At 34.1% G+C, this 27,267-nt stretch overlaps 3 protein-coding genes and 1 long non-coding RNA gene across 11 annotated transcripts; 1 reads left to right on the top strand and 3 right to left on the bottom strand.

Annotated features, from left to right (window-relative positions):
- Positions 1-764: 764 nt before the first annotated feature.
- On the bottom strand, positions 765-7,499 carry LOC110808820 (G1/S-specific cyclin-E protein). 8 transcript variants are annotated; one of them, XM_088215629.1, is made up of 10 exons: positions 6,737-7,499; positions 6,444-6,559; positions 5,473-5,614; positions 5,104-5,379; positions 4,873-5,020; positions 3,365-3,544; positions 3,003-3,241; positions 2,850-2,923; positions 1,836-1,945; positions 765-1,271 (listed from the first exon to the last, which is right to left on the bottom strand). In XM_088215629.1, the coding sequence occupies exons 2-10, from the start codon at positions 6,497-6,499 to the stop codon at positions 1,219-1,221; spliced, it is 1,278 nt and encodes a 425-aa protein (XP_088071755.1). In that variant the 5' UTR covers positions 6,500-6,559; positions 6,737-7,499; the 3' UTR covers positions 765-1,218. The 8 variants fall into 8 exon arrangements, with proteins under 8 accessions (XP_088071755.1, XP_088071749.1, XP_088071751.1 ...); XM_088215623.1 differs by having other exon boundaries at positions 3,365-4,324; positions 6,444-6,511; positions 6,737-7,498; XM_088215625.1 differs by having other exon boundaries at positions 765-1,265; positions 1,784-1,945; positions 3,365-4,324; positions 6,737-7,497.
- A 3,264-nt stretch (positions 7,500-10,763) lies between these two features.
- On the bottom strand, positions 10,764-14,943 carry AUG2 (HAUS augmin-like complex subunit). The gene is made up of 6 exons (XM_022034454.2): positions 14,703-14,943; positions 13,952-14,077; positions 13,710-13,814; positions 12,983-13,051; positions 11,644-11,757; positions 10,764-11,303 (listed from the first exon to the last, which is right to left on the bottom strand). The coding sequence occupies exons 1-6, from the start codon at positions 14,823-14,825 to the stop codon at positions 10,938-10,940; spliced, it is 903 nt and encodes a 300-aa protein (XP_021890146.1). The 5' UTR covers positions 14,826-14,943; the 3' UTR covers positions 10,764-10,937.
- A 3,660-nt stretch (positions 14,944-18,603) lies between these two features.
- Positions 18,604-19,734, top strand: LOC148266679 (uncharacterized). The gene is made up of 2 exons (XR_015817729.1): positions 18,604-19,233; positions 19,348-19,734. It is a non-coding gene; the product is annotated as an uncharacterized LOC148266679 (long non-coding RNA).
- A 75-nt stretch (positions 19,735-19,809) lies between these two features.
- LOC110808865 (Xanthine/uracil permease family protein) lies at positions 19,810-24,562 on the bottom strand. Its single transcript, XM_022034482.2, has 14 exons — positions 24,273-24,562; positions 23,122-23,219; positions 22,771-22,947; positions 22,523-22,623; positions 22,354-22,429; positions 22,151-22,210; positions 21,874-22,061; positions 21,689-21,785; positions 21,397-21,483; positions 21,110-21,168; positions 20,921-21,012; positions 20,750-20,827; positions 20,518-20,678; positions 19,810-20,320 (listed from the first exon to the last, which is right to left on the bottom strand). Exons 1-14 carry the CDS (start codon positions 24,346-24,348, stop codon positions 20,108-20,110), a joined length of 1,563 nt encoding a protein of 520 aa, XP_021890174.1. The 5' UTR covers positions 24,349-24,562; the 3' UTR covers positions 19,810-20,107.
- Positions 24,563-27,267: the final 2,705 nt, after the last annotated feature.

The following is a 27,267-nucleotide window of genomic DNA, read 5'->3' as shown; positions in this document are numbered from 1 at the left end:
ATCTTATTAACACATCAAACTTTTGTTTTGTCCAAGATAGGAGCCGTATAAGCATTTCAAAATTTTCCTCACCCACGCAATTTCTTCCTACCCGTTACAAATATGATTTGGGTTTTTATTGCAAACTTTGGAATTTTAGTTTTGTTGAATTCGGTTTTAAATTTTAAAGATAGGGGTGAAATTAGATTAATTATATATAAGATGTTTAGATCATAGCGAATCTTAACTAACCCATCAAACAGGACTTAGTCAAGTTATTCTTTTTTTTTTTCTTGGAAGTTTTATCATCACTAGGTTTTTTTGCTTCCCAGATAATTTAATTTTTTAAAATTCAGATCTTAGTTTTTTTTTTTTTTTATCTTGTACCTAGTTTTTGTTAATGAATTGTTAAGACATTTTCTATCTTTGAATTATCCACCTCTACTTAAATTCCTCGGGAATGTAAATGTTATTTTGACTTGTCGTTTTAAGGTGAAAGTTAAATTTCTACCATTTACAACGAAGATTATTATATTATAATTAGACATCATATGAAACGAAAACTAAAACTACTAAATTGACAACATGATACAAAAACAAAGTTAAAACTACTAAATTGATTAGCTATTAAGTGACAACTGGACCGACTTATAACTTCAATCAAATCTATACCAGTTATAGTGTAATTGTACTAGTGCAAATATAATTTAAGCCAAAACTTTTTCAGATTCTGTTTCCAGTCATCCAGGGAACACTTACGAAATAAACTGATAATACATTAATCGTACCCAAAATCTTCTTTCATTAATGTTATTGACACGCAAACTTACAAGCGTTGGCCTATGAATACAAGATTTGATAATATACAAGTAGGCTATATACATGCTCTTTACATTTACACTCTAAATATCAGCTACTTTTAGTACAATGTAGGTAAAGGAAAGGAGAAGAACGGATCTCAAAATCTAAATCTAAGATGTAGAAGAAAAAAATCAGTAAGGAGACGTAAATAACAAAAGAATGAAAGTATTCCGACTGCATTAAGTTAAAATGCCGCATAAACAAGAGTTATAGACAAACCTGCTCTTTCCTTTCCTTTGTGTAGTTAGCTCTCTGATGCTTGTCAAACGTGTTATGTACTCTAAAAGAGGCTCTCCTGAGCCAGATGCTTTTTCCTGCTTAGCCCGTCCTCTATCTGATGCTTGTTCAAATGCCTTTCTTTTACTTACCCTTAAGTTATTACATGACATAGCTGTTCCGATGTTTTCTCAATTCCGGCTGTAAGCCTGTAACTAACAAAATCAGCTTCAGTTACTGAAAAATAAGGGACATTCTTATTTAATTGCATATGCTATGGAAAAATATAGACAAATAATTTTAAAATTTGTGGGACATGACAAAGAGGATGCATATGCATTCAAAAATTACCCTGTAAACACAGCCAAGCACTCAATGCGCGGATATAATCAGTAATTCCTAATAAACTGTTTAAGCCACAGAGAAAACAAGAATCTGACTTTGGAAATATCATTTTCACTTCTGTCACAGAAAAGCAACCCAGTTATGATGATTGGTTTGCAAGATGACAAGCGAATAGCATGTGAAATGCACAAGGATTAAAATACATCATGTCAATAATGAATTATTGTTTGTGGATGCAAATGCTTATAATACATTGCGCCCATAATAACTAAGGATTTTGCCACATTACTAAACAGACATAGATCATCAATTTACTAACAAAACAGTATTAGACATGTTGCAAAAAGTGAGAGGGTGGGGGCGGGGTTGGACGATTGCATGCCTTGTTAAACACGCAAACCCATGCATTTACATCATGCACTTCAACCACTTACGCAAATGTTGCTGCCTTCCTCTAGGTCTACCATGCCTAGAATCTGAGGATTGTGATCCTGGTGTTCGATCAAGCAGTCTCTGAATGAAGTCTTGAATATGATTATAAATGCTGCATATCATAATGTAAATATGAACACATCTTAAATACCAGACCTTTGCTGAAATATTTGAATAATAAAAACAGAAGATTTCAAGAGTACTAAGTTAGGAGTAGTCCATTTCCAACCAAAAAAAAAGTTAGAAACACTCCATATAGAAATATCTCATTTTATTGTTAATCTAAGCAGGCGAGCATTAAAGTATGTCAAACTACAAAGTTTCATAACTCTAGAAGAATGCTTTTAAATACGAATTGAAGTAAGAAAATCAGATGAATGATTATCTTGCAATTAGGTTTCCCTTTTGAGCAAAATTTCTCAAATGGAAAGCATTTGCTTCGTTTCTGTCTAGTCTGCTAGAAAAGTTTGGTTAGTTAAGTACTCAAAACTTCTACCCATTGTTCTATTTCATCTGGGACTTATTATATTATTATAATTACACGGATTATAGGCCAAGAAAAGACATAAATTTGCCCCCAAAGATTACTGACGTAGCCAACTCCCACATATAGAAAAACACAAAAAAGTGCAGCAGATAAAAATAAATAAAGAAATCATAAATTGTTTGCACATCCATTCACCATCACCAGGCTATCAAGTTACTGCCTTGTGTGAAAATCCTAATGAAGATACTGTCAACTACTGTTTCATTTTGTTATCGACCATAACAATTTAAGATCCTTTTCTCCTTTTCTTTTCTCCAATAAATGCAGTTGGTGACAGATGGAATTCTGTGAGCTACAGATTACCCAAAATTATCAGCCAGTGTTATATTGCTTAATCATTTGTGGAATTAAACGTTAGCCATTTAGAAGGAATTGTGCTAAACAGCTAATTAAAACCTGCTCTCATAAACATGAGCAAAAAAGGGGTCATATAATCCAGTCCCACAATCCAAAATAAGGGCTAATGTACCTGAGACGATGCCGGTTGCAAGCTGTAAAGAAGGCAACAAATCCATTTAGTATACTCTTGACAGCTCGGAAGACCTGAAAAAGTAAAAGTGATATTATGAAGCCTTTATTTAACAAAACCAATATATCATCATATGCGGTCTATAGTTCCTACCTGGGAGAAAAGGTCATTCCAAAGAGAACGCCAAACCGAAACCTCGTAAGTTCTAACTGTTGCCTCAGAAGCTGAAGCAAGCCATAGGAAGCTACTTACAGATTGCCATACATTTGCCAGCATATAGAATATGCAAGAAAAAATTAGAGCCACAAAATTGGCAAGTACAACAATGATTCGAACTGGCACATACAGTGCTTCCCAGAAAATCCAAAAGATAGGGTATAAGATGGAAGTTGCTGCAGTCCAAAGCAATAAGAATGGGGAAAAAAAAAGAAAATAGTGAGTTATAATTTTATTGCAGGTTTTCCAGTAATGAAATAGATTAGACAATAGATAACAGAAAGTAGCTGATGACCTACCAATATTCCAGATAAGGGAGACAGTTAACCATATTGGTAGCAGTATAAACTGTACAATATCCCCAATGAGCGTGCATGAAGAGTCAACCATAATCCAAATGATTGAAAAGAAGCTCTCCACTACTTCAGCAAACAAATTCCACAGAGGAAGAAGCAAGTCCATAATTTCCATGAAAGGTCCTGCCAGTGGCAATATGAGAACCGAAAAGAATGACTTAGTAGCACGTGTCATTGCCAAAAACCACTTTACAGCCTTCTGACAGTTATGTAGAAATAGCATGGTTCCCAAGTATTTGATCCTTGAGACCATCTCCCAAGTTTCTATCCAATCAAAAAGTGGTCCACACAAACTAGAAGCAGTTGCCTTGAGAACAGGGACATTTTTGTACAAGTCATAGAATCCTATTATAACGGTGACAACTGAGATCAGCACATAAAGAGCTCTTGCCAAAGGGCACATCCAAGGCCTATAAAGATGGCAAAAGCCAGGATATGATTGAAGGAAGAGAACCCAAGATGGAAGTCCAGCCTCAAGTAAAGTAAGTAACCGCAGATCAGACATTATAATTTGACGTAATTTAAATGGGAGGTCAGGGTCATTGAACCTAAACAGAATTAAAACATCCCTGTGGTGAGTGGCTTCGATTGTGTTTTCAAATTCACTGGAATGGATCTCACAATTGTCTGTTGAACTTCCAACTCTTTTTTGTGTTTCTTCCAAATAACCATCAACTTCAATTCCGTTGTTAACAGACTTGGTTACTTTTCTTCTCTTATAAGATCCAGTAGGAGGAGGGGTATAAGGCTCACTTGTCTGGTATTCAGTGATTGCAGGATAAACCCTAAAACCACTTTTAAATGTATGTGGAGAATCATCTTCAACATCATTGGCAATAATTTGATCATCATCAAAAAAAGAAGTCCCTGGGAAATCCTTTTCAGCATCATAAAAGACCTCTCCTGAAAGTTTTGAAAATCTTTTAGATTTCGTTGCTAAATTTGAACCTCAAATTAAAGGTGGCTGAAAGAAATAAGCAGCAAAGAGACTCCTTAATATTGCAAATGCAGGCTGGGATTTGCAAAATACAAATGGAAGTCATTTATGTTTGTCCTTTCCTTTTCAAGAATTCATCAGAGTTGCTTATCCATATTCTGGCCAAACTTTGAGTTTCCTAAACCGGCAGGCTAAGATACTTACACAATATTTAATGCTAAATGGAAAAACTAAAACCTGAATCTCTGTAAGTGGAAAATGAAAGGAACAAATCAACTACACTACAGAAGCTGGAAGTTAAATTAATAGGTGTGCAGGGACATAATCCTGCAAAATTTAAGGATAAAAAAAAATACCCAAGAAAATTAAAAATAAATAGCCAACTGGGTTTGAGACAAGGTATGTCTATAAGCACCATGGATATACATCATAAATTGGGATGACATAAACATAAGGATTTTCCATATAGTTTCTGCCTCTAGTAAAATATAGGACAAAGGTGCATAGAAATTACCTATGGCAGAATCCAGATACCCTTTCAAGGAGGACGTTTCATATGGTGTTCCTGAGAACCATGAGAACATGCAGTTTGCAGCTTGATTTATGCTATCAAATTCCCATCTTTGCATGAATTTAGCCTCTACTGCCAATGATGTATCAGTCTGAAAGAAGCATCAGAGCAATTGAACTATTTGACAAACAACAAGTTTGCAGTGAAAACAAAGTCACATGGAAGAAGTAATACCTGAAGCTCATTCAAGTAATTAATACCCCTAACATCGGCCCATGCAACTTCAAATACAATGAAACCATACAGGGTCCTATGCAGCTCATCTCTCAAAAACAAAGAGCTTGGCAGCTTCTTTACTGGCACTCTCTTTTGAGACAAAGTTGCAGAACTAATCAGTGAGAACCATCTAGAAAACTTCTTTTCTTTAATATGATTAGATTTAGAAGAAGCTTCTTTTTCTCTCTTTTTTTCTCTCTGTCCTTTCGTATTTGCAAAAGGAGATAACCTGGACTGCAAATAAATAAAAAGAATTTTATTTTCTGATCATCATTATATCACACAGCAAGACACAAAATAGTTTTAATGTATAAGTGTTTCAGTAACCTTAGTAACCATCAATTGCCAGAGGTGAGCAGGCTGTGAACCTAGGCCCCTCAGCCATGGCCGGTTGTCCACCAACACATAAAATTTGTTACTTTCAAGTGCAAGGAAAATACTGAGATCAGAAAGGTAAGACTGCAGGTCTCTGCAATCAACATAGGGCATCATAAATAAGAATTTTGCAAATTGAGTAATACCTCCGAGTACCTCACTCTCAGTCCAATCAAAGTTATAAACTCAGTATAACCAAACTTCACTAAGAACATACACGACCTACAATGATTTATAGAAAGCAAAAGTTTTTGTCGCGAAATCCTCATAAGTGTTAATAGTTAATAGAATTAAAAGGAACATCAAAGAACCAATTAAATGACAATTAAACCAAAATCATACTCCCATCTATGCTCTTTCAAAATAGTCTATTGGCCTACAAACACGTGTATGTTTCATCAACTTATCTCCTTGAGAAGTACGATGAAATAACAAGAGACAAAACTAATCCTAGAAACTTATAGGTGAATTCATTTGTTCTAACCGTGTTCTTAATCATGGAGCCCATTCTGATTTAACTCGAAAAAGAACTCAAATATCTTGCAACAGGGAAACAACAAATATGTAATTTGCAGAAGCAAAAGGTACCAAAACAGATACGTTCAACCAGGAAAATATTAATTGGGATAAAAAAAAAATTATTAGAATCTCGCTACTGTGCGTTTAACAACAAGCGAAGATCAACATCAGCAAAAGAAATAACACGGTCCAGAAAACCGCAAATAATGATGAAGATGATGATTTTCTCAGACCACCGAAAGGTAGTACTTAATCGAGTTTTTCAGGCCAGGAAAAACTATGAACAGAAGTATAAAATAGAAACCCAAATCTAACGTCATTATGAAAAGGTCAAACACAATAGTGCTACGGAAAATGCAAGCATTATTGTTAGGTGATCAATTCGATACCGAAAGGATTCATACCCGATTTGGAGACTCGTTAAAGGGAATAAGCATCTGCTATCGTCGACTTTCCTCATCGGCCTCGTGCTCTAATTGCCAGTTTAGCCTCAAATTAGCAACGAAATATGGACAAGTATCTGCTCAACAATGCACAAAAAAGATCTTCGTTTACCTCCAATTTTTTTTATATAAAAAAAAACAGACACATGAAGGTAATAAGCGTATACATATTAATATGAGTATACGTAGGAAAGGACCTTCGACAGGAAAATCCAATGAAATTGGAAGAGCACATAGAAAAAGGAAACAATTACCGTGGAACTTCATAACAGGAGGGAGAAAACGCGCAGTGTGTGAGAAAAACGAGAATCCCCGATGGTCAAATCAATGGCGGAGAATGGACAACGGCAGGTAGATCAATCGGACAACGAGAACCGACAACGTACATAGAAACAAAAAGCCAAAGCTCAAAGAAGCCTCAACTCCAGAAGTCCAGACTCCAGAAAATTTTACACATGTAGAGCAAATTACAAATACGTACGCTCCGAACTTTCAGTAAACATCAGGTTAAAAAGAAAAAGCAAAACAGGGAGCCTTCACTCTTCTCTTCTCTCTCTTTTTCCATTATACACATATATTATATATCAAAAAATACATATATTTTTGTGGCATCTTAAAATTCAAAAGAAATGGATGTTGGAAGCATTGCTTGGCTTGAAAGGCGTGCAGAGAGAAGATTCCAGGCGTCAAGGAGACGTATGAGACTTGACAGGAGACGTCATTGAAGAATTAATTGTAAAGCTAGCATAGCCGGTTGAGTCGAGGAGGCGGAAGAAGAAGGCGGTAGATTCGTAAATTGTAGGTATCGGGATCTGGTAATCTGGTTCCCGCCAGGATCGTCGTTGTCGTTGGCAGGGAAAGTAAAAGAGAGAGAGAAAAATGGAGACAGTTTTTTTTTTTTTTTTTTTTTTTCTATATTTCTGCAAAGAGAGATAGTAGTCAGGGGAAGCCAAGAAACCTGGGAAATAGCCGAGACGGGCGCGTGGTTGGGAGATTTTATGGTGTGGATCGTGTGTATCTTATTTCCGTGTATGTATGTATGTATATATTCATTCCGTCGCTTGTTTATAAAAGGACAAAACTGAATGTGGATTGCATTTATAAGTTAATATTTAATTTTGTAGGAATAATTAAAATTAGTCTCCATGCATCAAGTGTGCATGTATACCGCCTTAAAAGAAAAATTAAATTAAATTAAACTTTTGTAACAAACAAAAAAGTCAATATCAAACAGAGTAAAAATTGACCATGTAACAAATATGGTACGCACCTAATTTTGATTAAGATTAAAGTAACATTTGAGAAAAAAATAATTAAGAAATGCCGAATAGGGCAGATAATTTTCATAGAATTAAATTATATAAGGTAAAATTGTTAATGATAATAGAAAATAAAATCAAAATTTAAAGTTAAGTCAAAGGTTACTAAGAAGTAAGTCATATTTATAACTCTTCCAAAAAAAATAAATAAATAGGTTAATACATGGTAATTAAGATAGATCATTTAAAAAAAAAAAAAAGAATCTAAAAATATCTTTAGAAAAGGATTAAAAGTACATTCTTGCAAGTTATTTGGCACACAAAACAATAAAAGGAATTGATTTATTATATTATTTTAGTTAATATATTTGTTCAGTTTTAATTGATTATGATGGTATTGTTAATTGGTTTTTCGGTTGGTATTTAGTTTTGAATTTTTGAATCGAAAATAATTATTTTATTATGTTATTTTAAAAATATTATCTATTATATTAATATATATATATACTTATTGTATTAATTAATTTTTTATATAATATATTAAATTATACAAAACATGTTAAATTTTCCATAAATTATTACTTAAGCTGTCTTTAATTATATCACTTATGATTTTCTTAACTTTGTTTTTTCAATTTTCAAAAATCTTAAGCCAAAAACTTTCAAAAGAGGCGTAAGCTTGAAGGAATTTGCCTTGCCTGGTTGACGATTCGAACTCGCGCGGTCCCACGTTTCACTCGTTTTAGGGATCAATACGAACTGAGCATCGAAGCGTTCGGCTTTGCTTACTTTCTCCATTCAAACTACGGCGGGTCCCACTTTTAATTTTGTCATACACCTTAGACAATTTTTTTTTTAATTATATAATAAATCATTTTTTTTCTTAAATTCATTATAAACATAAATTACATTAATTTTTTTTTAAAAATAATAATAATATTTGGACATTGAATATTGTAAAGAAATTTCACTGGGCTGGTGTTCTCAGAATTGTCCTTATAAAGCGCACCCACTTTAGAGCCGGTGGATTCCCATCACACATATCTTGGACTTGGACGCATCTGATCCGATCTCAACTCATAACCTCATAAACAAATAGATCATTCGATTCCATCCAACGCAAGCTGTTAACCAGAAGCCACTTCGGATTTTGTTTTGTTTAGATTAAAAATAATAAAGTAAAACGGTTGGGAGCGAGGCAGGTACAGAGATCATCATGGACGCGCATGACGTGGCAGCATCATGATAGCTTCCAAATCCTGATGGGGGACAGGTGGGTGTGTCATAACGATAGACACAAGAAAAAACAGCCATGCAACTGGGAGTCTCTTTTATTTATCTACTTTATTATTATTATTATTATTTTTTAATTTGCGGGGCCCATTTAACGTGGGTAGAAGAGGGGTTGAGTTAATAATTGCGTAATAATAATGAAAATAAAATCTTGTTTGGGTTTTTCCTTTTTGAAAGAAAAAGGAATCATTAATTTTCTCCACTTAATTATTTCGCTAATTAATATATAGTTGACAAATGATATTGGGTTAATATTAGTTACACAAAGCAGTGCTGCCTGCCTGTTTTTTTATTAAGACTACATAATATTCATGATTCAAATAATTCACCTACAATTTTTTTTTATTATCATGTTAAATATTTTGTAAAATTTTTTAAAATATTTAATTTGTATTTAGATTGTTTAAAAATTATAATATTTAAATAAATTTGACATGTGATAATTAAATTAAACTATATTAATAATTATTAATAAAAATATATTAAATTAAATTTATTTTTTTTAAAAAAAAGAAATAGCAGCTAATTTGATAAAAAAAAAAAAAATGAAGGACACTAACTAATCTTGAATAGAAACGAATAGCAACTGACACCAAAGTTATTATTTTAAGTTAACATTAATTCTTTTATAAAAAAGACTATATTTAATAATATATATAATTCACTTGGCTAGTAATTGTAGACCAGTGGGTGGTGGCATGTGACTGGAACATTAATTATGTGGATTTATTATGTATTATCATTCATTCATTGATTTCGGGGCTCTATATATATATATATATATATCGTAACATAGTGGTGGAAGGTGACGGATGGTTGTCATTAGGTCATAATTTAATATATATATATATTTTTTTTTTGGATAATTCATATATATTTTTTTAGAATTCATATAATTATAATATATATCTTAACTAATGTTTATAGATTTTAAATTTATATTTGTATGATTAAGACAATTAACTTATTAATATTAGCTAATCAAACTTATCTATAAATTTTTAACGTAATTAATAATTATTAACATTCATGTTAATTAATTAAACCAACGATATATTATAACTTTTCTGACTGGATTAGGAGGATCACGATGTTCGAAGAAATTAATTTTATTTTTATTTTTATTTTTAAATAAAATAGTTATTACCTTTAATTAAAATTATATTAATTTATATTTAATTATTTCACATATTAACGTCAATCTCAAGGTTGTCCTTACATTACATACAATTATAATTTCATCTTTATATAATACGTGTTTAATATAATTGATATTAATTTCCATATTCATAACGTAGTATAGATTAATAATTTGTGGAAAATAACATAGACATATATGTTTGTACATACATACAAATTTATCACATGATCGGACGCCATGCAATTTTAAAGTATAAATTTAACCAAAAACTATAATGATATATAAAAATACCAGACAAAATTAACACGTATGTAAGTGTTTGGAGAGCAATATAAAACACACATATGAAAATCTGATAGATACGCATGTAGATACAGAATAAAAAAAAAAGATTAAATGTATTTGTTGATTTCGAAAAGAGTGAGATAAAACATATATAAGCATAAGCGCAAATACATACACATGTATTACGATATAAAAAATTAGAGGAATATGTTGGCATATCTCAAAACTAACCATCTCTTCTGATTTTTCAATGGCATCATATGTGTATATGTGTGTGTGTGTGTGTGTGAATATTTACCAAACTAAAAATAATAACATGTCTAATTTACTGCTACGCAGCAAATCCACAGATCCACTAATGGTGGTGCTGGTGACATACACCAATTCAAATATTTAAAAATAACAAAGTAGAAATTTAATCTTTAGACACAGAAAGAGTTGAGACAAACTAGAAAATGAGTTTATCCACACTCCTGACTAACTACCACTCTTTTTAACTGAAGGAGGCCAAGACAATCTTCTCTGGCTTGTGCCATCAACCTGATTGAAATCACCCACTTCACTATTTTCATCCTCGGCTTCTTGCCGCTCTGGTCCTTGCCTCCTCGCGTTTCTGATCGATAAGTCATCAAAGCTAGGTTCGCTTCTCCATGGTGGAGGAGTAACACACTCAGACTCGCCGGTCCTTTGAGATGCATCCTTGGCTGGTGTTGTTGGCAATGAGGACATCGAATTACCCACCCTCAAATTTTGAAGGGTTGAAAATGATTCTCTCATTGCAGACATAGCTTCAAAGAATCGAGTACATGATGCTAAAGCAACAGGAATCGGGCGGAGCATCTCCTGTATCAAGTAAACAAAATGAAGATCACACCATGCAGCACTACCTTCATGCGACTATTTCAACAACAATGTTGCATTTTAGGAAGTTATAAACAGCGCAAAAGAGATCTACATGGAAATCCATGCCATTTGGTTTAATTTTCCATTTCATATCAAATCTTCTTCTCATGCGATTTTAAGATTTCAAATAATTATAAACTTTGAAGTGGCTAATCATCAAGTTCCGTATCCATCCATGCCTGCATAAGCGCTTAGCGATATTCGGTACTACCTAAAAAGCATCCATGTCTGTATCAAACGAAATGCTAAAATAAGTAATTAAATAAGTCTATACGCATACCCCCCAAATTGATGGAGATTCCTTAAAATTTTGACTCCATTGGAAATCTGCTACAGATGCAGTTAAGGCACCATAATCACTAGCAGCCTTCATCAGCAACTCAGAGAATTGTTTCTGCAAATTCCAGAGAAAAAATAACATAATGAACAAGTACCAAAATATTTTTACAACTTAACTACTAATTAGTGATTCGGACATCCCAATGGGGCCATTTCATACTTTGATTTTCTGTATGCTTCTCTTTAAATTTGTTAATTTGTAAAGAGAACAAGACAAAGAGGTGCTCACATATCAAGTGTTTTCCTAGTACAGGGAATGAAGACACATGTTTCAACTTATACAAGAACATAGAATTTAGTGACAATCTCTACCAAGTTGAAATCATTTGGCTACAACAGATAAATATACGCAATTTTAAGCTACTAGAAATATTCAGGTATTTTCTAAGCTGTGACTCAAGTGAATTGGAGCCATTAAGACTTTGAAAATATAGGACTTAAAATATATATTTTGATAATATTTATACCAAAACATTACATAATATCAGCAGTCTAATGTCATTTAAAATTCTAAAAACCACCTAAAAGAGCTATAATATACTGCCATCAAATTTCCCAGAAGAAAAGAGTCTGGACTACCACAAATATAATTACCAGGGAAATTAAAGATCTCATAGGTCAGAGGATCAAAGAAAACAATCAACTTTTCATACGTGCTCCGTCTTAACAAACGTTTTAAAAAATTGAAGACATTAATATCACCGCCACCAACTTTTCCCAAAACTGTCATTGCCACAAATGTTACTGTGCAATTTTAAGATGATCTTATAGGTTAAAGGATCGTGTTAAAGAAAAGGCATCCTTTATTACCTTACAGTCCATTTCTGTAATTCAATAAGTTTGTAAACCTCTTCAAACAAAATACTTAACCTTTGAATCTGACATAAATCAACTATGTTCTATGGATCACCAAATTATGATTAGAATGAATACTAATCGAAAGAATATTCAAATATCCTAGCAAAACTCAGCCTCAATATGCGAGCATTTTAGCTAAACATATAATTGGTTTCAACAAAAGTGCATCTTGAGAACAAGCCAACAACATTGCTTAAGCACTTGAAGCAGGATGCTGGTTTGGTTATGGTAATGTGAATTCTGTAAACCTGAATACAAACTACAAGGTTATTGGTTGACAAAAACAAAACAAGAAGCTTGTACAAATTCACAAGAAATAAAGCAAAGTTTCCAAAAAACAAGAGAAAAATAATGAAGTGACTTACTCCAACAATTCCAAGCTTTCCTTACAAATTAGTAGAGAATATCATTTGATGACATACCTGATATTCTGCTTCTACAGGAATGCAATCTAGTGAATATGGTTGCTGAAGTCGAGCTATAATGCGATCCTGACAAAAAATTTTCTAACGTGAATATAATGGTAGAATTTAAAAGCAAAACGTGTTTGGTATATACGATTGTTCAGGCAGTCATCATAAATCAGCAGTCTCTTTACATGCACAGGAGTAGCATCTGGAGGATGGGGATTCATCTGATAAATCATGAGTTCTAGAGTAGTAAGCAGCCTCAAGTATCCCATAAAAATTGAAACTCTGGGCTTTTGCCAAGAGCATATGTGAATCACAAATAAATTTAGTGAATGATGAAATGAACTATTCCCCCATCCCATAGGAAACCAAAATATTAATAGGAAACCCTTTGCAAGGATAATCAGATTAAACATAAAAAAATAATACAAAATTCCTGCAAAGAGTAGATAACCAGAAATAGAGATAATAAATGACTGAGAAGCTAGACAAAGTACAGATCTCAGGCATAAGCAAATCATACACTTCGGACAGTTAATTTCAATTCCAAATCTAGAGGGGAAAAACAATCCATTTATAATTTTTACAAGCCCAAGTCCCTTTCACATGCAAACTCATGTTATCTACTTATGTATGCATGCATAAATAAAATATTGTGAGTTGAATCTCTAGCATAAAGACAGAAAACATCCTATTCATGTCAAGAAGCCAAGTAAAATCAGAACGCCTTAGAAATTACCTTATTCTGAATAACATCTTTCAGAATTGTAGTAATCCTTGCCAAGGTCTCGCACTTCTTTTCCATCTCACTCACGTGTGTTAAATGGGCCACATTCTTGTCATCCTAAATTTTTCATGAAAGAAATTAACCTTCAACAGATTAGTTATAAAGCGCAATGCAATCATGCTACTTGTAAGTGCACATTGTAGTTAATTCCCTTTTGTTCCAATAAAAAGATACGAGAAACTAGGAAACTTCACCTTTCGACCTTGAAGTTCCACTTGGAGGTCTGCAATTTTTCTTTGCACAGTTGTTAACTCTCTTAAGACCTTGATTAAATCATCACCTTTTTCCCCTGTTGCAGAAGATAAATTTTGGAGATCTTCCTACAAGAGAAGCCAAAGAATCCGGTAGAAATTTCAAAGTATATGACTTAGATTCTGTTAAAAGGTTCATTTTAAGACACTGTAAATGTTCTCAGCCAGGTACCAGATGAAACCCTAAAATTCATTAACAAAACAATATCTTTCTTGTATGAATCCGCACAAACAATGAACTTGAGAAAATGGGTGTATTTGGAAATGCTTCAGCAAAGATTTAACAACTTCTTCACCGCTAGTCTTCATTGGTTAACACTAAATATTTATTGTTCAGCAGAGATTCCCCAATTATCACTAAATCCCTCCTCTAGAATCTCAAAGTTACTAAATTAAAAAACAAAAATTACCCTATCATACTGGTGTTTTTGAATTGGGATAAATGCCGCAAGCAAGTAACAATCTAGCCTGCAAATTAAGTAATTTTCTTCTTCTATGACTGAACATATGGCCCTAATCAGGGTGCTCAGAAATTAACAGAAACCCATAAGGCACCCAAAAAAAATATAACACCCAATACGAGCATAACAACAAATTAATGAACTCAGTTGACGAATTCCAAAATTATGGAGAATAAGACCCTAAATTTGAAGAACTACATTTCGGAACTGGTGAGTTTAGAGGGAGATGGTACCTGGGAAGGAGGTCGGGCAACGGAGAAGCCGAGATCTGCAGCAATGGAGAGGGCATCTGACATGCCCCCGATGCGTCTCAGAGGCTTCTTCCCCACCCAGGTCGTGTCGTTCCCCATTGACATTTGATGCTACCCAAACACCACCTTCTTTGACCTGCTTTACAGAAACAAATACAAACAAAAGGAAATGAGTATGTGGTGTCAACTTCTGAAATTTCCGGAATGCTTTTCAAATTCTACGATATATATATATATATATGTATATCTACATAAAACTAAATTTTTTCACTTGCGAGTTTAAAAGATCTGTAATAACTAAATCCATTGACACTAAAATCTAGAGTCTTTTAAACCCATCTACATTACACTTTATTTTTTTTTTTAGTGAAAAATAAACCCGAGTTATGTGATCCATAGACTCCATTTTGGTAATTAACTTTTCTTGTTTCTTGGTGATTTTCAATTTCGTATATATTAGTTGATTAAAATATTTGTACGAAATAATCCTATCCCCAATGGTTCAGGGATTAAATCTCTAATAATCTAAATAATTCATGAACATTACAACAAATATAATTAAATAAGGAACTCTCAACAGCAACAAAATAAAATTTTAATAGAATAAGGGTGTACGAGCAAGAACAAATCCTAATGAAAAGGTAGAATAAATTGGATTGAAAAATTGTGCTGCTCCAGAACCTCCTAATATAAGACCTTATCCCAAAAAATTTTGATTCAAATCAATCTTTATATTTTTTTAAAAAATTTACTTTAGTCATTATTTATTACTAATATCATTAATTAAAATGTATCAAATTTATTTACGTATTAATTTAGTTATAAATTAAATATTATATATAAAATAATATTTGACATTATATTTAAAAAATTTATATATAAAAAATTTATATGACTGATAAATAAATTAAAAAAAAAAGAATCCATCAAATCCCTATATCCTAATTTTTTTTTTCTTTTAAAAAGGTATTTATGGTATAATTGTTTTATGTTTTTTTTATTTGTTTACATTTTTAAACACATAGTATAATGTTTTACTAATTAAGTTATAATTTTCAATATCATAATTTTTTTAAACTATTGGTTCGATATTTTTATGATGGTTCGATTATTTTTTTTTATTATATCTTTTAAAAAAAATTTATTTACTAAATTATCTTTCTTCCACTCAAACCTGCAACTTAATAATTTTTTATTTTTCTCTCACAAATTCCCATTCTCTCTAGCAAATATTTTCATGTATGTAATATTTTAATTATTTATATGTGTATAATTGTAGTAACTGAAGAAAAAAAACAAGGAGAAACGACATCGTTTTGAGAGGCAGGTGAGATATAAATAGGAGAAGGGAAAGAAAAAAAAGGAGGAAAAAGAAAAAGAAAAGAGAAAACAGAAAAGAGAGAGAGCGGGGAGGGAAAAGAACGTTCGAGAAATAGAGAGAGAGGAGTTGGAGCGAAGAGGAACGAGAAGAGAGAGAGAAGAAGAAAGAGGACGGTGACAGTGTGATCAGCGAGAGGAAGGAAGATGGAAATGGGAGGTACGGTAATTTTAAGTTTCCTGTTAGTTGATGTGGATTTGAAAATTTGTTGTAGGTGGAGGAGTTTATATGAATGTGAGTGGAGGTGTGTGGAGGAGACCGCAGAAGGAGAGAGAATAAGAAATGTGGCGTGGAAGACAGGTCTGTGAGGGAGAGGTGAGGTCGTGTGTGAGCGGGGGCGTATGGAGAGGTGAGGTCGTGTGTGATCGGGGGCGTATGGAGGAGGTTAGGCCGCGGGAGGAGAGAAATGAAGGAGTGCGATGTGTGTGAGTGCAGTCTATGAGGAAGAGGAGATGTCGTGTGTGAGCGGGGGCATATGGAGGAGGTTAGGCCGCGGGAGGAGAGAAAGGAAGGAGTGCGGTGTATGTGAGTGATGTCTGTGAGGGAGAGGAGATGTTGTGTGTGATCGGGGGCGTATGGAGGAGGTTAGGCCGCGGGAGGAGAGAAAGGAAGGAGTGCGGTGTGTGTGAGTGCGGTCTGTGAGGAAGAGGAGATGTGTGTGAGCGGGGGCATATGGAGGAGGTTAGGCCGCGGGAGGAGAGAAAAGAAGGATTGTGGTATGTGTGAGTGCGGTCTGTGAGGGAGAGGAGATGTTGTGTGTGAGCGGGGGCGTATGGAGGAGGTTAGGCCGCGGAAGGAGAGAAAGGAAGGAGTGCGGTGTGTGTGAGTGCGGTCTGTGAGGGAGAGGAGATGTTGTGTGTGAGTGAGGGCGTATGGAGGAGGCTAGGCCGTGGGAGGAGAGAAAGGAAGGAGTGCGGTGTGCGTAAGTACGATCCGTGAGGAAGAGGAGATGTTGTGTGAGTACGAATGGAGGTTTACGGAGGGGACCACGAGAGGAGAGTGAGGTGATTTCAGTATTTGAGAGTGGAGTACCTAGAGTAGGCCGTGGAGGGGGAGAGAAGAAGGGATTTGGTGAGTGAGGTAAATATGTGTAAGGGAGGAAGTAGTGCGTATGGATGTAAAAAATTTGGGAGGAGGAAAAAGAGGCCGTAGACCGTGGGAATGAAGTGTCGGAATAAAGGTATGGGGGTGTCTCTGTGTAGGACGAGGGGATGAGTGGTGTAGCTGTGTGGTGTGAGGGTATGTGTTGTATATAGGTTGGTATAGCTGCTATAAATTTGGTAATTGGCAAGGGAACGTTACAGGTGTGAGTGTATTAAGTGTTAATGCATGTCTTATGGGGAGACGAGTGTAGTTTAGGTATACAGGTTAAAGGTATAAGAAAGCTTCAAGATAAGGTGGGGGAGTAAGGACATGATGATATTGTGTTGAGTCGGTAGCATTGGGGGATGCCAATATTGGTTATCGCTACCTAGGAAAAAGTAAGTTGATCGCCGATGGTGGTGATGGTCGGGAGACTCTGACGGGAATGGATTTGGTCGCTGATATTGGTGAATATAAAGGATAGTATCTGTGTATGTGTGTGGCCTATTATGGGTCAAGAGATAGCCGGTTTATTGGTGGTCGCTGATACTGATGACGGGTGTGAATATTTATACGTTTGGGGTGACATTGGGGACGGTCACACATGGTATGCATGATATTTAAGATATCGGGGTACGTTTTAGTCCTGCGTAGTCCCATAGTGATAACAAGGTAGGCTTAAGTTCGGTGATATGGTACATATAGAAATACTGGGTTTCATATTTGTGCATATCATATTTGTAACTTAATTTTTACTGTACTGAGTTATATGAACTCAACCTCTATTATTCACAGATGATGTATGAATAAAGTCGGGATTGGAGTTACTGGTTTTCAAGCCTAGCGTATAGAGCAACAGAATAAAGATCTTTATTGATAGAATTGAATGTGTAAAAATTGGTTGTAAAGTAGATAGTATGTCTGTTGATAGTGTATACGGTTGTATTTCACGTGATGTACATATATGATTACCGGTCTATCTTGACTCTGAATAGTAGATTGTGATAATGTTTCTATGTGCATGATTGATTTGAAACGAAATTTTCATATTTGATCATGAATTTGTTATAAACTACGCCATTAGAAATAAAAAAAGAACGGGCCGATACAATAATATATTTACTTGTTTATATATATATACATCTCTTTAATTATATAATATATTATATATGTATATATTTAATTATATGTTTATATTTAATATTACATATATTTTTTAATTTTTTATTTAATTATTGTATACAATAAAAAAAAATAAAATAAACAATTTAATTAAATATACAAATACTGTAAATTCAAATAAAATAACTGTTATTATTATATATTACTATACTATTATTTAAATATATTTAAATTTAAATATTAATAAATTATTATACAAATCATCCAATAAAATATTAGAGCAAAAAATAACTATCTTTATTAAAATATTACAATGATATTAAAAAATTTATATATGAACCGGTTGAAATCGGTAAACAAATTAAAAAAAGAACCAATCAAATTCCTAAATCTTGATTAAAAAAAGGAAAAGCTCTTGCAGCGCTTTCTTCTCCGAGGAGTTTAGGTGAAAGACGAAGTAGGTGTCTTCCTTGAAGGCAGTAGAGCGAAGAGTGGCGGACACCATTAAAGTAGTGACGAAGTTCTTCTTGTTATGCTTCGGTGAGGTCTTGCAGGCGGGTTTTCTGTTGAGCAAAGATGGGAGACGAGGCTTCCATGAATGGGGGCTTTAAGAAAAACCCAGTTGGAATCTTTGCTAGAACTTGATTCACGGATTCTCTGCGGCTCAGAGGTTTGCTGAAGTTCTGATTGGATAATAAGGGAAAGCGATTACTGCCTACTGGTACAGAAAAAGAAGACAAAGAGACTGTCTTTTTCTTCTTGTTCTTGTTCTTGTTCTTGTTCTTTTCTTCTTCTTCTTCTTCCTCTTCTTTTTCCTCCTCCCACTAACCTTGGTAAGAAGCAGGGACGATTCCAGCACGGATTCTCTGCTGCTCAGAGGGTTGCTGAAGTTCTGATTGGATAATAAGGGAAAGCGATTACTGCCTACTGGTACAGAAAAAGAAGACAAAGAAACTGTCTTTTTCTTCTTGTTCTTGTCCTTTTCTTCTTCTTCTTCTTCTTCCTCTTCTTTTTCCTCCTCCCACTAACCTTGGTAAGAATCAGGGACGATTCCAGTGCGATTAGTCAGGGATAATGAGGAACATTGGCATGGCGAGATCGAAGTGGGGCGACGCGGGTTGCACCAGCCGCCATTGTCGTTGGCAGAGCATAGTTGGGGGAGTGAAAATTGGTGGCGGTGACGAAGATGGAAAGGCTGTCGGAGTGGCACCATTAAGGATCATTAGCGCACTTGTTCTCGGAACAGGCACCGCAGCCATGTTTACTCAATAACCGAAGATTAGTGTGAGAAAGAAGAAGAAGAAAAATGGGGAGAGGGTGGGAGGAGGAAGAAGAAGAAGAAGAAGGGTTGGAATGTGTCTTGGCATTTACAAGTATAATTACTATAACATCCTTCACTAATAACAACTGCCTTCAAACTCTTTAAATTAATTTTTTTATTTTCTGATAATGGTTGATTTTTAGCTTTCTTAAATACAAGTACTAGAAAATTAAATTACTTCTCCATAAATAATTTGATTATAAAATATTGAGAATACCAAAATAATAGAACAAAAAGGTGGTGGGAAATTGAATCAGATGATTTTTTTTTTTTTTTTCCATTTTTTTTCCCCTTATTGCATCTACAGAAAGAGCATATAGATCAAATGAATCTACAAATCCTACCCTTAATTTGAACATGGACTCAAAAAAAAAAAAAAATTTGACATTGTACTCGGAGCATCTGTCAAAATGTTTCTCTCATCCTTCGAGCTAAACTCTATACCGGATTGTTGGTTCGTTGAGTAGAAGCTCATCTTCTCGCTTATGTTGGTGGAAAGAACCTGTTAAGATTAAATGGCAGCGTGTAGAACTCCTCGTTCCTGTTATCTCCTCGGAATGTTCTGAACTTCACCCACCACGGCATTCCTCTGTCTTTCTTCGACTTCTCTACCTCCAATGTGTTGTCCAGCAACACAGCCACGATCAATCCAACTGTTGCTGGGGATGAGAATATCGTATTCAAGAATGCATTGAACTGGAAAACCATACAAAGGTTGACATTTTAGGGGGAACGAATAAAAAATAATGACTACAATCTTCAAGTACCATCATCTACAAGTACTAGAAGTGGTGTTTGCAATTAATACTGTTTTCCAATGTTTGCTCAATCCGTCTACTAACACAAAGATACATTCTTGCAAGAAATACTGGAATTTTGAAGTTAAAAATTACCCATCCTGCATTAGTATGGACAAGACCTCGTTGTTCAGCATTCCAATACTCGTTGAAGAATTGTGGGACGGATATCCCAAGAAAAAGCGAAAGGCCAGTAATGATGAGGTTTCGCATAGAGTTCATATTTGTGAATTGAAGGAATGATAATCCAACTGAAGCTGCCAAACAAGCGAAGGAAGAGTCATGTAGGGAAATGGACAAATACAGAATAAACAAAAAACATACATACCCACAAGTCCAAACAGAACACAGTATAATGCAGCAAATATGGGGAGCGGTATAGATGCAAATACAGCTCCAAATTTTCCTGCAGATGAATAAAATTTGAATTTGTTATGAGTACTGATCAATACGACAGCCAGGACCATATTGAGATCTAAATTTCAAGATAATAACAAACCTAAGGTAGAGAAGAATATCATGAAGGCAGCAGATATTTGAACAACTCTTCGACTTCCAACCCGTGTGAGTCCGAGAAGTCCTACATTTTCCCTGAAATATGTACAGTCAGTCAGTCTACGGTAAGTCACTTGTTCGGAAAAGAACAGAATAACTTCAAGAGCAAGCTTCACTGAGAAATGTGACTTACACAGAAACAGTAGAACCAGTGCCAGTTCCGAAAAGACCATCAAGCAAGATGCCAATACCCTGAAAATTTGATTAACAAAGTTTCATTCCCCTCTCCCCCATGCATAGAATTAAAGAAAAACAAAGTCGATATAATTAACTTGGCATGTGGAACGTTATCATAGAAAAGTACATTTTTCTGGAAGAGGTAAATACGTAATCTCATTTTAGATGCGTGAGATTGTTTACGACTGAGCTTAACGGATAAATAAATACACAAAAAGAAAAGAACGATGATGTCTAACTCACCTGCCACCCAATACCTCGACTCAAGACATAAGCGGGAGGTGGAGTGGCAATTGCCAATCGAGAGGCTGCTTTATATGCTCCAGTCGACTGCAGCATGAATTTAAAGTTTATTACAAAAACTCAAAAGTTTTATTTTTCAATAACTTACAAGCATGATCTCGCATAAAACAACTTTAAAATGGCTGCAACGCCAAAGAACATTGTTGTTTGCTGATCATGATCCACTCATATGTGATCTTGTACACCTTCAGGATAACAATTTTAGCAACTGATGGGAATTGAAGATACATACCTCAACCATTGATACAAGGACAGCAGACATCATAGCAAATGAATGACCGGCTGAAAAGGTAGGTGGGCCCCATTGCAGAGGATACGGGAACTTAAACCTGAATAATAGGCAAACATGAACTCCTGAAATTATAAAAATAATGCAATCAAGATAAGATATAAGAAGCTAAATTCTGATATACATACCATGGAGCAGTGGATATAAGATTTGCTTTGTCAGTTCGACAACTGACTTGAGTTGCATTTGGCTTATCCCGGTAAGCTCCGCTGGCAGTTAATATAACGGAATAAATCCAAACAATTGCCACACAGAACAATACTGGAAATCTTTCGAAGATTGGGAGATCTCTAAATGGTCTCACATGCTTCAGATACTGCAATGCACAAAACACAGAGAATGTGGAAGTCAGAAATGATAATTTGATAGTAGACTCTTTTTAGCGAAAATTATAAGAAATCTTACTTGTGAGAGTCCGATGATCAACAACAGCATTGGTAGCCCGATTTCAACACAGTTTCCCAACTGAACGATTTCAACACATCTTTGTAAATGTTAAAAAGATGAGCAGGAAAGACGAAGAAACCAAGCAAGCATCAACAAATCCCAAGAGATAATTCAAATGTGTATCCCATGACTCATGAAATTCATTTAGTAGCAAAACATACCATTGGAAATCCTCGCTGAAACAATCCGAGGCCAACCAATCCGACCACTGGTGCCATACCGAGAGGACTGAAAAACCTGGATTCAAATCCCAAACTGTTAAAAACAAATTGCAAACAGATAATTTAATCATTTCATCACATATTTGAATCTCGAATGCTATTAATGTACCTTGAAAAGAGACCCCAAAGTTGGCTGTAACCTAGGATGATTTGTATGCTCGAGGCTACAATTAGCGCTCCTTGGATAGCCCGCATTGTTTGTATAAATCTCTGCAAACCAATGACATGGCAAGATCTCTTTCAATTACCCTACCAAATAACAAAGTAATTAAATGCAATGCAGAACATATTAAAAACATGATCTTTATTTATTGTCGATGCCAGAGGGAGCAAAGAAGGGAGAACTGGAGAACTTACTTCATGATGATCGCTTATCCGTTGCAATGAAGAATCACTGATTATATAAGCTATAGGAACAATATAAGCAAAGGAGCCTCCAACTACTGCTGGCAGTCTGGTTCCAAATAGTGCTTGGAGAAGTGTATTAAGGCCAGCTACAAACAGTAGAGTCTGTATTACACGTGCTTTATCGCCCTAGCAGATTGATGGAGAAGAAAACGAAAAACTAGAAGAGATCAGAGACAATGTTTTCATAGTTATCGATTAAACCATGTCTAGACTACAAACTACTAAAACTAATAGAAAACTTTACTGATAAAAGATAATGCAAGTTAAATAGAAAGGAGAAGTAATAGAAAACCAGCTTACATCACTTCCACCCATTGCTGGAACTAGTAGAGATGGGATCATTACACTTGTTCCAAGCATCAGGATGTAGTTTTGAAATGCGAGAATTACAGTTTCAGCTGCAAGATGAAGCTTTGACTGGACATAAGTATGAGAAACTAACAAATTTAACTCAATGATAAGGTAGAAAATTTACAGGCCTTCAACTTAATGTCATGGACAAGACTAGGCAACTAGGCAAATCACAGCCATAGCCATTAGACTAGGCAACTATACAGTACTGGGAGATCTCCAAAAAATTTTCTCTTGTATTCCATTTTTTCAACTCACAAATTCCTAGTTGAGGTCCTGATTACCATGTTATCTTCATTATTTCCCTTTCAGCATTTCACCAAAGCACGAAAATCCATTTACATCTGATATCTTGACTAAATCCAGTTTCTTAATAGAAGAAACTTTGAAGCCAGCATTTCTTTAGTGAGTAAAATTTTGACTAATAAATAACATGAGATAGATAATTAATTAAGCAGAACATATATAAGCTCTGGGGTCAAAGAGGAAAAAGAGCTTTCCTTTCTAAAAGAAAACTCCATTGTTAGCACATATCAGACATGGTTATTCAAATGTGGATGATTGAAGTACATTTCCCAGGAGACCAGAGAGCAGAAAATTGCCAATTAAAATCTGATAAACCACGAGAAAGCAGAAGAAAATAAAAAGGAAAAGCCTTTGGATGTGAAAATTGATTCAGGATATCCAACCCATTATGCAAGGTTTTGAATCGTTTTGGATTTCCAAAAAAAATAAAACATAACCAGAAACCAGACAACTTCATAAATGAGGAAGAACAAACGTTCAAAACTCAGTCACACAATTAATATTCTTTAAGCAAGTCTGCTTTTTGACCAAAACCGACAATCCTCCTTACAAAACGTCTATAAAAAAATATCTTTTTATTTTCTCAAACTGAAAATTTTTATAATGTTAAAAAGCTTCAACTTGTATTCGCAGAGAAATGACAAACATTCTCAATACCCATAAAGACATCCACTTTCAACAACATCTTAATATCCATGAAACTCTGCAGCAGCAACACGAAGACCCATAATGACATAGTTTGAAAAGAAGAAGGAGAGGAAAATACGCACAGACATACACAAATATATACATACCCCAAGGAGGGTTAGAGTCTATGCAATATTCAAGGTCTTGAAGCTGTTCCATTGGGAGGTGGGTAATGTCCGCCATTGTTGAAGAAGCTTTCCCGGGTAAATCACAGTCTCGACAGAGATGAAAGAAGAAGAAGAAGAAGAAGGAGAAGAAGGAGAGAAGCTAGAGAACAAAGTAAAGTACAGATATAAAGCGAAAAAAAGTTCTAAAAAATAAAAATTTAAAAACAAAAAAAGAGAAATATGCAAAGCTAAGGCAACTACAAGCCGTTCTACGACGAGTCCACAACCATCCTCCCTTTCTCTCTCTCGTATATAAATCTTTTTTTTTTTTTTTTAATTTTTGAATTGGCATCTTTGTTTACCTATTTACCCCTCATTCTCCACTTATTTACAAGATAGCCATTGGGTCCACAATCCCATATGAGGAGGTTACCATTGTCGTTTGCATGTTTGGCGCAGGGGTAGATTCTAGGTGAAAGGACGCTTATACCCCTGTTTTTTATCAGCCGAAATTTTTTTTAATCCATTAAAATAACTTAATCGTTAAATGAAAAATATAATATAAATGATTTTGGGTAATATTATTTATTATCTTTCTGAGTGACCCATCAAATTTTATACATTAAAGATAATAAATAATACTTATTTTTTTTTTCTCTAATTCGATTTCGGATTAAGAAATAGAAATCTACAATTTTGAAATTTGATTTGAAATTAATTATTTAGTGAGGGAGTACCGAATTGGGAATTTGGGGATTAAAGCAGATAATTTTTTGAAATTTATTTACAAAAATGGTGTATTGGGTAGGTGTGCTAATGAAGATGCTAATAAATGTTGCATCAGGATTGTATTGAATGGTGCCGCAGGGTTATTTGTTGCATGATAATTATAATGTACTCTATACATATATATACACGTTATTTATATATATATATATATTTAAGCACTTGTTTGGCTGGTGGGATTTTGATTTTTGGGTAAAAGCGAAAAGAATATGTGCTTTTGGGCGACGAGCTAAAAAAAAAAAAAAGAAAGAAAGGAAGTATGTGGGCCTGTGTCTTTTTTTGGTTTTTTTCTTTTTTTCAAAATGGAGGGCAAAATGGTAATTTCGTTGTAAAAGAAAACCAGAATGACAATGTAAAGTCAAGTATTTGGCGGGGAGGCTTGCACGTGCAGGGGCTTTCGGTTCGCAGCTAAATTCTGAAGATTACGAGCATGTCATCCTCCAAAAAATCCGATTCCCATGATATGATGTATACGTATATCTGGGGTGTATGTATATGTATATGTATATGTATAGAGAGAAATAAAAACAAAAGAAAACCCACAAAGGAACCAATAGGTTGAAATGCAACGAAACTGCAGGGGATTTTAAATGGGAAGATAAGAATCTCTTTTTTTTTTTTTTATATATCTTTTTCTTCTTAAATTGAAAACACAAAGAAAGTTGTAAGGGGAAGGCTACTTAGTGAATAAGCTCTTCTTCAGAAGCTTCAGAATTACACCTTTTTTTTTTTTTTTTTTTGAAAAATCTTTTTGATTACTGTTGTGATTTTAGATCGATCTACCATTAATTATTTGTTGGGCAATTAGTAAAATATTGGTTCATGAATTTGAATTTTGATGGTTAAGAAAGTTTTGGGATAAGATTTTATTTTTAAAATGGTAAAAGCTAACGTCCGGACAATTTTAAGTAAAATTGAAATAATATATTTTAAATCTTATTAAAATTTGTAAAATTAAAAAAAAAAAAAAAAAAAAAAAACTACAATTTGAAATTTATTTATTGAGACATAAATCTAAAAGAAACTAAGACTTGGTGAGCCATCAAAATGCAAAATTTGTCATGCACTATTTGAGTTAATAGAATGGATAAATAAACATATTTGATTATTAATTTTGAAGTAATTCTTGATTAGTAAGTTTGAGAACACCCAATTCGTAAGTTAATGAAAAGAAAAAAGATTGATTTCAATATTTGAATAATAAAATATTTGCAAGTTGGAATAACTTGAGCAGCACCATATCCAGACAATCGCTTTTCAATGCACTCCCAGCCTGCCCGCTCAAACAACTTTCCTACAAAAATTCCCTTCTTTCTTAATTCTTCTCTCTAAAATTATTTTAATTGACTGCTTCTTCCTATAAATAATTTTATTTCTATTTTTAAAAAATTATATTAAGTATTAATCAATTTAATCACAAATAACCTTAATAATATACTAACGAGTTAATCACACATGCCCTGCGTCTAATTCTAAACACAGAGTACACTTTTGTGAATTAATACTAATTTCGCTAAAAAGTGTAGGGGTGGTGGAGCAAAATTTCTGAGTGTTTTAGCATATTTATGAGGAATAATAATGTACTATTATTAATAGAAGCAGGAGTACCAAAATAAGTGTAATGTGTATATTTTTTTTAATAATCACACTTCCATTTATAGTAGCAAAAAATAAATGTATGGGTTAATGAAAGGAGATACAAAACTCGGTATACAAAGCAAAAAAAATGTGTTCGGGTTTGTTTCTTGTATACCGAGTTGTCACCTCCTCTTCCATTGATGAATAAAGAAGGACATTGCTCTCTGTTCTCTTTCAGCAAATATTTAACTCCTCAGATTCTCAGTTGTCTCCTCACAGAGACTATTCTGACAATCTCCATTATTCTGCTTATCATCCAATATCAAAATTAGACATCATTGATTTATACGTCACACACACAATTGATACGTACGTCGTACACATAATTGATGCCTACGTGATGTATACATACGTACACATCACAAAAAGTTGAATAAATTTTCTTGGTTATAAAAAATTCCTGACTTGGTTAATTAACACCGTCTTAAAAAGCTCATAAAACTGATGGTCAATGATCCATCCGGCTTAAAGATTATATTAACCAAATAAATATTCTTACCTCTCTCTCTTAATGAAATATTTTTTTATAAGATCAAATAGTAATAGATGTTTGAGTATAACTTAACTCTAA

This window comes from Carica papaya, chromosome 3 (assembly GCF_054855325.1).
Source record: "Carica papaya isolate Zhongbai chromosome 3, ASM5485532v1, whole genome shotgun sequence".
NCBI classification, from domain to species: domain Eukaryota; kingdom Viridiplantae; phylum Streptophyta; class Magnoliopsida; order Brassicales; family Caricaceae; genus Carica; species Carica papaya.
Note: the sequence above shows the minus strand (reverse complement) of the source record. Positions and strands in the feature narration are given on the sequence as shown.

Excerpts from the sequence above, each read along its gene's own strand:
- LOC110808820 (XM_088215623.1), bottom strand. The coding sequence starts at position 6,499 with ATGAGGAAAGTCGACGATAGCAGATGCTTATTCCCTTTAACGAGTCTC. Across the intron at positions 5,021-5,103 it reads ATTACTTGAATGAGCTTCAG|ACTGATACATCATTGGCAGT; the intron begins GTATTACTTCTT and ends TGCTTCTTTCAG. Across the intron at positions 2,924-3,002 it reads GGAATGACCTTTTCTCCCAG|GTCTTCCGAGCTGTCAAGAG; the intron begins GTAGGAACTATA and ends TTACTTTTTCAG.
- AUG2 (XM_022034454.2), bottom strand. The coding sequence starts at position 14,825 with ATGTCAATGGGGAACGACACGACCTGGGTGGGGAAGAAGCCTCTGAGA. Across the intron at positions 14,078-14,702 it reads TTGCCCGACCTCCTTCCCAG|GAAGATCTCCAAAATTTATC; the intron begins GTACCATCTCCC and ends CTTCTCTTGTAG. Across the intron at positions 13,052-13,709 it reads AAGATGTTATTCAGAATAAG|GATCGCATTATAGCTCGACT; the intron begins GTAATTTCTAAG and ends ATTTTTTGTCAG.
- LOC110808865 (XM_022034482.2), bottom strand. The coding sequence starts at position 24,348 with ATGGCGGACATTACCCACCTCCCAATGGAACAGCTTCAAGACCTTGAA. Across the intron at positions 22,948-23,121 it reads CAGCAATGGGTGGAAGTGAT|GGCGATAAAGCACGTGTAAT; the intron begins GTAAGCTGGTTT and ends TCAATCTGCTAG. Across the intron at positions 21,013-21,109 it reads ACTGGTTCTACTGTTTCTGT|GGAAAATGTAGGACTTCTCG; the intron begins GTAAGTCACATT and ends TACATATTTCAG.